The sequence below is a fragment of the Notothenia rossii genome, assembly GCF_949606895.1.
Source record: "Notothenia rossii genome assembly, chromosome: 4".
NCBI lineage: Eukaryota > Metazoa > Chordata > Actinopteri > Perciformes > Nototheniidae > Notothenia > Notothenia rossii.
The window spans coordinates 7,565,906-7,574,701 of NC_136902.1; the positions used below are offsets into that span (position 1 = coordinate 7,565,906).

At 40.6% G+C, this 8,796-nt stretch overlaps 1 protein-coding gene across 1 annotated transcript; it reads right to left on the reverse strand.

Moving 5' to 3' along the window:
* Nucleotides 1-4,799: 4,799 nt before the first annotated feature.
* LOC307037842 (uncharacterized protein) lies at nt 4,800-7,823 on the reverse strand. Its single transcript, XM_079679008.1, has 5 exons — nt 7,462-7,823; nt 7,187-7,318; nt 6,709-6,807; nt 6,149-6,186; nt 4,800-5,671 (listed from the first exon to the last, which is right to left on the reverse strand). Exons 1-5 carry the CDS (start codon nt 7,688-7,690, stop codon nt 5,501-5,503), a joined length of 669 nt encoding a protein of 222 aa, XP_079535134.1. The 5' UTR covers nt 7,691-7,823; the 3' UTR covers nt 4,800-5,500.
* Nucleotides 7,824-8,796: the final 973 nt, after the last annotated feature.

The following is an 8,796-nucleotide window of genomic DNA, read 5'->3' on the forward strand; positions in this document are numbered from 1 at the left end:
ATCTCTGACAATAAACATGTCACATACATGAAACTTGCTCCATTTATTGGTGTTAGTCCTACAACTATACCCTTCTAATTGCTTGAGGGTGGGATTAATAGAAGCATTTTTTTGGGGGGGGTGCTTTTTACGGCAGGCCAGGGGGTGCATTTCACAACGGGGGTGCATAATTTGACACGACATCGGTGCTAACAGTTCACAAGTGTGCGTCCCCCCCCCCCCCCCCCCCTCCTCTCTCTCCCGACAGGTAATAATGGATTTTGAGGGAAATGTTACGATCCTGTCCGTCAAAATGACGGGCAGCGAAAAAGTCTAGCGCAACCTCTGGTTCCAGTCAGGCTGTCGTCCAAACCACAGCACTGAGACTGCTCTTGTAAAGGTCTTCAATGACATCCACTTAAACACAGACAGTGGCAGAACTTCAGTGTTAGTATTATTAGATCTCAGTGCTGCGTTTGACACAGTTGACCACAACATATTACTAGACCGACTGGAAAACTGGGTGGTACTTTCGGCAACAGTTCAATATTGGTTTGAATCCTACTTAAAGGACAGAAACAAATTTGTTTCTATGGGTAAATAAACGTCTGAGTTGACAAATATGATATGTGGGGTTCCTCAAGGCCAGTGGCGTAACAAGGTCGTGATTGGCCCCGGTACAAATATTGTTTCGGGCCATCCCCCCAAACATAAGCGTGCACTGATGCGCTCACACACGCACGGACATATACAACCACTCAGAAGCGCCACATGTAGGCTACCAACACAAACAGCCTGCCCTGGCCTCAAACCACCACAGCCTGACAACGGCACAGCGAACTAAGAAGAGGATTACACCTGTTTCCTTGATATTTGTCTGTGGGGAATGGGCCAGTAGGCCTACATGGACTGGTTGCTATAATATAGCTTTTGATCTTGGTGTCGGGGGTCTCAATAACGCCATAGAGTCCCCTATCGGTTGGGGCCCTTGGGGGAACTGTTTGACCACCGCCGGGCACAGCCAAATCCAGCCTCTCCTCCTGGCTGGCTGGAGACGATGGTTGCACAGCCACAGCCACGGATACAGCTTCACTTGTGGAGCTAGATGGCAATGATGGTGGTGAGGCAGGTGAGCTATCGTTAGCCTCCGGCTGCCGCTGCACGTCAACATTGCTAACGTTAGCGCTCGATTTCGAGGACGATGTATGAAAAAAAAAACTGTCTAATTTCGTCAGTTTAGCTGTTACATCTCCTTGTTCTCTCTTGTCCTTTCTCTTTTGAGTGCTGCTCTTGTACTTTGGTTTGCTGTTCATTATAAATGCAAGCTATTACATTTTTTATAATGCTGCCGAACTTGCTGTTGCTAGCTACAGTTCAGTACAGGTTGATTAAACGGTTCGCTCGTCACGCAATGTATCACATGACATGAAAGAGATCAAGGTCATTGGACAGACAAATTACAAATTAATGTAGGTTGCTTGGTTACTTTGAAGACTGCGTGAACCAGTCAATGCCATTGGGGCGCCAAACGGCATTGACAGGTTCACGTTGGACCGGCTGCCCCGTCGATAGTCACGCCACTGCTCAAGGCTCCATCTTGGGGCCTCTTCTCTTTAACATCTACATGCTACCACTGGCTCAGATAATGAAAAATAACAAAATAAGTTACCATAGCTATGCGGATGAAACCTACATTTACATAACCATTTCACCAGTAGACTATTCTCCAATTAAAACACTGAGTAAGTGCATTGAACAAATCAATGACTGGATGTGTCAGAACTTTCTCAAATTAAACAAAGATAAAACTGAGGTAATGGTTTTTGGAGCCAAGGCAGAACGTATAAAAGTTAGCGCTGAGCTTCAGTCTGCAATGTTCAAAACAACAGATAAAGCCAGAAATCTAGGTGTAGTCATGGACCTGAGTTTCAACAGTCACATTAAAACAGTTACTAAATCAGCCTACTATCACCTAAAGAACATATCTAGGATTAAAAGACTGATGTCACAGCAGGATTTGGAAAAACTTGTCCATGATTTTAACATCCATGTCGACAACCCCCAGGACAGAGGGGCTAAAGAACTGTTTTGTGTTCTTGATAGCTATGGACTGACTCAGCATGTGACGGAGCCCACGCACAATAAGGGGCACACTCTGGACTTAATTATCTCAAAGGGTCTGAATATCTCTGAGGTTGTTGTGACTGATGTCACACTCTCTGATCATTCCTGTGTTTTCTTTGAGAGCTCTATTTCTGTTCACAAAAATGTTAAAAAAGAGGTAACCACAAAGCGATATTTAACTGAAAATACTAGGGAAATGTTTACTCAGAATTTTTCTTCCACACTTGCTCCTGCTAACATCTCAGTAAATGAGCTAGTAGATAATTTTATTAAAAAAATGTTATTGATGCCATTGCTCCAACTAAGGTAAAGGAAGTGACTGGCAAGAAAATAGGTGCAGTGGGCATGCATAACACGGCATAACACCAGTGTTGTGTCAAATTATGCACCCCCGTCGTGAAATGCACCCCTTGTCACGGGAACGCGCATTTGAACGTATAGTCCGCTATTCTATGTTGTCTTTTTGATGGTTGGGTTGTCGAATCCTGGATTTTGCATTCATTCGTCACTTATTTTTCAGTACATTTTTTATTTAATATATGTTTTAATTTAATTGTGACGTCCTGTCTGTATACTTGTGCTTGTACTTGTGCTTTACAATGTATTGTTTATTTTTACATCAAGTGCTTGAGGGTGGGATTAATAAAAACATTTTATTTTGGGGGGTGCTTTTTATGAACAGCCTGGTTGCCACAATATGCACCCCTTGCTATCTCTGACAATAAACATGTCACATACATGAAACTTGCTCCATTTATTGGTGTTAGTCCTACAACTATACCCTTCTAATTGCTTGAGGGTGGGATTAATAGAAGCATCTTTTTTGGGGGGGTGCTTTTTACGGCAGGCCAGGGGGTGCATAATTTGACACGACATTGGCGCTAACAGTTCACAAGTGTGCGTCTCCCCCCCCTTGCTTATTGTGTTAGGTAGTTTCCTGTGTGAAGTCTCAGCAGCACCAATGTGAATACTACAAAGTGAGACTATAAAAACTAACCTGGCTATGAGAAATGTATTGGAAAGCGTATGTGTTTGCAGGTTGTTGCTGAATTTGTATCCTCATGGTTGATTGCAATTATATTGTAAAAACTTTTGGATGAAGGTTAAATGTAAAACAAAGTTGTGGATTAAAAATACATTCGGAATATGCTCATACGTTTTTTATATTAAATACAAATGATGTGACTTTGTCCGGCAGTGGCTCAGTCAGTAGGGGCTTGGACTGTGAGCCGTAGGGTTGCCGGTTCAAGTCCCCGAACAAGTAGTCCATATGGAGTATGGGCTACTTGGAGAGGTCCCAGTTCACCTCCTGCCCTGCCGTGGTGCCCTTGAGCAAGGCACCCCCCTTCCCCCCCACTCCCAATGCGCTGTACGATAGCTGCCCACTGCTCCTAGTACTAGACTCCTGGTGCTAGGGTGGGTTAAAAGCAGAGGCCACATTTCACTGTGCTCTGCATGTGTGACCATTAAAGAGGGTTTCATCCCTCCGATTCTATCTATCTATCATGGCTGGTCACACCTTTACCCACTCAAACAAACAAACACCTGATGGTCACACAGCTGGGGGAGTTAACATTAAATACAGAAAGGAAGATGACGTTATAGAGAAATGACAGAACTACAAAGTGTACTCACTGAGAACGAAGATCAAACTGTGGCAGACGTCCATGTTCCAGTCTCTGATGGTTGAAGGCTGCCTCTCTTTTTCTTCTTCACCGGCAAACCAACACGTTTTCACTAAACGATGGAGTCCCTGCTTAAAATACAATAAACAGCTTGAATCTCCTCTAACACCTGCATGTGTATCACGTATGGTTTCACTTTAAAACTTTGTAACTTAATTCAGGAAAATAATATATTTAGCTTTTAAAGGTCCCATGACATGGCCACTTCTACTGATCATAACTCCATTGTTGAGGTCTACTAGAATAGATTTACATTGTTCAATGTTCCAAACTCACATTGGTTTCTCACACAGCATCTCCGTAAAGTATGTGTATTCACTCTCTGTCCTACACGGCTTGTTGGAGCTCCTGCCCCCCCCCCTCCCTGTGAGCCCAGTGTGCTCTGATTGGTCGGGACGTTGAGGCTCGTGGCTGCTGTGAGATGCTGCGAGGAGCGGACAGGCTTCCGGGTCGGCGATACAGCGAGAACAAGCGAAACTCATCCTGAGCACACACAAACACTCACAGCCGAAGTAAAACTTAGCAGCCCGAAAAACGTTTACCCATTTAAACAGTCGTGGTAGATACCTTGTTTGTTTTAAACATCATAAATACACAAACAACAGTGAATACTTACAGGTTGTGTACCCGAATCTCCCGCTGGTCCAAACAAAGTAGGAACAGCATCGTTCTTCAGTGCCCTACGCTGTACATATCCGGCATGAATCGCTGAAAGGTTTGTGAAGCTTTGTTTCGTGAAATGCTGGCAGAGGGTGTGGCCTCTGGGTATTCACACGTCACAGTACCCAGGAAGGAAACATTGGAAAATGAGAAATCTCCAACGAGGCGTTTTGGGGCAGCATGGACTGTGTTAGAGTTTTACTCGCTACAGGGTGTACTTTGAGGGTCTGTGACTCTGAAAACCGTTTACATGCAGAAAACCTTCATCACACACAAGGGGACGGGTAATAACCGGAAAAGCATGACATGGTCCCTTTAACATTTAAATTATTGTGAAACACATTTCAGAAATAATTTAACATAACTTTTATTTGTATATGTAGAAAGTGTGTTGTGCAGCAGATGCAGTACAGAGCAGGAAGAGCGCTAATATAAAAAACAATATATAAAATAAAACTATTAAAAAAATCCAAATATATATAAACAATACAAACAGGGTACAAGTCTGACACATTACTCAACAGTATGAGGAGTGGCATCTTTTATCCCATATTGATCACATCCATAGTTTCATATCTTTTTATTCTGATATAATAAAATATTTATGAAGTCTTAAACCAAAATAGTCAATTTAATAGTCAAAGCTAATTTGAAGCAACATATCTTATGCTAATCTGCTAACTTGACTAGAACAGTCTATCTTACAGAGATAACTTTAATACCATATCAAGTGTAATAAAATGAACTTTATAAATAAATTGAAGCCATAAAAGAGCTTTTTACATTAAACTACAGATCATTTAACTGAGGCTTTTATCCAAAGGGACGTACAATAAGCTCAACCAGCTTTGACCTGAAGCAAACTGTTGAAGCGGCACGTTTGTGAACTAGAGCAGAGCTGGACTGATCATCACATGAGCAGGTCATTCAGAGCAGGTTTGAAATAAGTAAATGGTTAAATAATCGTACATATTCCCACAAACATCTCTCTGTTTCAGATTATTTACGCGGCTGCTTAATTCACACCAGCTTCTTCTGCCAGACTGTGAGAGTTATTGGGGGTTGTTAACAGTAGAGTACAGAGGGGGCTTGTCAGAGCTAGCTTCCACCCGAGGAACAGAGTAGATAACACACTCAGCGTCACCGTGGAAACCGCTGTGGGACGAGCCGACGCTGACAAATTTGATCTCAGAGTAGGCGTGTTGACTCGGGTCGTCTTCAGCCTGGAGTAAAAAACATTGCTTAATTAAATGTGTCTTTAACAACAGAACAAAACAAGCAACTGGACTTAGTTGGGAAGTTACGGAAAAAACGTTCAGAAGTTCTGTTTGTTTAGGTATTTTATTCATATTTACACGTAATATAATATTACTGCAGACATTTTCTGAAATGAATCAAAGCCAAATCTGGCATTTCAGTAAATATGATCAGGAAGCAGCAACAGGTACAAAAATGCAGTCCTACTGAGCTAATGTTTTGTGATCCCAAAGTTAAAGTTGTATAAAAAATGTTGGTGTATTTTGTAAACTAGCTGCAGTGACATCGTTGTAGTAATCATTGGTTTTGGCTCAATGTGGTTGAGTTTATTGAGTGTACATTGAAGAGATTTCCACAGGAGATTTCACATAGATCCTAATAGTACACTTTGTTGGTCTTCAGAAGAATGAATTAATATGACGCTCAGATTTCCTCAAACTCACCTCTGGTGCAGAAGCACATTGTATTTCCTCATGAGGTTCTGAAAAACACAACAGTACTTTGAGAACAAAAGTATTTAGGCCAACCGTTAAAATCTGAGTAAAACAAGATAAATAGATGTGTGTTGAGTTTGTAAACAACAGAATATACAGTATATTCAATCATTAACCACCCTGCCAAGTATCAATTACTAAATGTAATAAGTATACAAAATAAGGATTCAATGAAAAAATAACAAGCTATGGCTGTACATGTTTCTGAAATGATTATTAACAACAAAACAAAGCCACTGATGAAAACTGAATAAGTATATAAAATAAGGTTTCAATGAGCTATGGCTGTACATGTTTTTAAAATGCATATTCACTTTAGAAAAGCCTCTGATCCGACTTCACTGAGTCTCCAAAACAGAGGAAGCTGTCCTCTCAGCTCTCTCTGTGTGTGTGTGTGTGTGTGTGTGTGTGTGTGTGTGTGTGTGTGTGTGTGTGTGTGTGTGTGTGTGTGTGTGTGTGTGTGTGTGTGTGTGTGTGTGTGTGTGTGTGTGTGAGACCTGCCTCCTCACCTTTGGCTTTACAAGTCCTCTTCCTGCAGAATACCAGCACAGACAGTGATGACACGATGAGCAGGACGACCAGAGTCAGAGACACATACAGGACCACAGCTGTTTGAGCACAATAACAAGTTGCAGTTAATGGTAAACTATGACATCTAACATTTAGAGTTTCCATAATCCATTTCGTTTTTTTGAGGGGGACAGGTTGTCTCTAGCTGAAGACAAAAGGTCAACAGTATTTTCCATATCGGTCAAAATAGAGTAAACATTATGAATGCTGGGACCTTAAAGGTGCAGCATTTTAAAATCTAAGTTGTAATGTGTTTTGAAAGATGCTAATTGAAATGTGCAGGTTGTGATTGTATAAAAAGCATAGAACGATATGATGGAAGAATGTGATTGACTTTCCAATGCTTTATTATGTTTCATACTGTAAGTTGTTGCAGCAATTGTATACATTATTCAGCAACACAGTGTGTGGTTGAACCTTCACTTGGTGATGTTTCACGTTGCTCTGTGGCTTTAGGGGAGGCTGGTGAAGATGTGGAGCTTTCACTTTGGTTTGATGTTTCTGTAGAGGCTGATGGGACGGATGATGGAGGAGTAGAAGTGGTCAGAGCTGTGAACAAAAACAAGCAAGAAGTCCTGATGAGAGAAATGAGATCCTCCTAGACACAGGGTGTGTTTCAGCTGAACTCTTTTACATGGAGAGTTTAAAACATCATGAGACATGAAAAACATTTTCATTATCAAGCAACTCACCATCAGTGACGATGAGCCTAAAATTCTGGTATAGATGATTAGAGTCAGGTCTGCCCAGACTACACCTGTACCATCCTGAGTCAGACTGGGTCAGCTGTTCGATGCTCACAAACACAAATCCTCCTGTTTGATATCCTACAAGATATATGATGCTGTATCTGCCTTCTTTCAAATCTTTGTAAGTCCCAACAAGAACGTCTCTTTCACATTCTTCCTTGCAGAAGAACATCTTGGTTCCATATTGAGTAAAGGAGCATTCAACTAGAATATTTCCTCCAGTTCTAGCATTGATTGTTTTTTCTGCAGAAAGATCACCAACAAGTTTTGCTGTTGACAAACAAAAACAATCAATAGTTACTATTTGAAGTTTACAAATCGTAGTTTCAATATTTTAAACTTGGTATATTTTCAGACGTTATCCAGTCACTGAGGGATGAGGTGTGACGATTTAATGAAACAGGTTTTTGACTGAAATTCTTTATTATTTTATTTCAGTTTGATTTGGTATCATTATACTTTGGATTTATATTAGATTTGAATGCTTTAATAAAATCGCAGGCTTTGTATTTTTAGTTATAAATAGTGTCTGATTGAGCTAAACTGATAATTACATTATTAAATATGTGAACTTTAGGAAGATGATCTGTTGACATTTTTTTGAAAGGATGTCCTTACCCCTTGAACTGATCATTTTATATTATGACATACCCTGAGTTTCCTTGAGTTAATTTGCTCATAACTTAGTAAAACATTACTTATCTAAACACTTCTGCATTAACTGTTCTTGAGAAAAGAGGAGCTCGTCTCTTTGTGCAGAAGTGTTTTAAACGGTGAGGTTTAAGCAGAATGCATGTTTTAGGGAAGTAGTGAGCATACAGTAAATTACATTAGGACTATACAGCATTAGTTGTTTTAGAGTTAGATAACGAATGTTTTAATATATTTCTGCTGTTGTAAAACGAGGCCCTGAATTAATTTCACATTCTTTAAGACTTTTCTCCATTTTGGGATTCTTTGTTCACCGTGGAGTCATGTTAGGAAAAGTTATCAAATTCAAGATGATCTGAAAATTGTAATTTGGGGGTTCGCTTTTAAAGGGCCCATGTCACGGCCATTTCTACTGATCATAATTCCATTGTTGAGGTCTGCATCCACAAACCACCAGTTCAGTTGTAATTGTCTTACTTGTTAACAGAACAGAGAGCGGCCGTATGATCTACTTCATTCAGATAAGAACAGAGACAACAGATCAATATGCTCGTGCCCCGGTATTACATTCTCCCTCAATAATGTTCTAAACAATAATATTCAAATACACGTGTGCACGTGTTTCGG

Excerpts from the sequence above, each read along its gene's own strand:
- LOC307037842 (XM_079679008.1), bottom strand. The coding sequence starts at position 7,690 with ATGTTCTTCTGCAAGGAAGAATGTGAAAGAGACGTTCTTGTTGGGACT. Across the intron at positions 7,319-7,461 it reads TAGGCTCATCGTCACTGATG|CTCTGACCACTTCTACTCCT; the intron begins GTGAGTTGCTTG and ends TTTTGTTCACAG. Across the intron at positions 5,672-6,148 it reads AATGTGCTTCTGCACCAGAG|GCTGAAGACGACCCGAGTCA; the intron begins GTGAGTTTGAGG and ends TTTTTACTCCAG.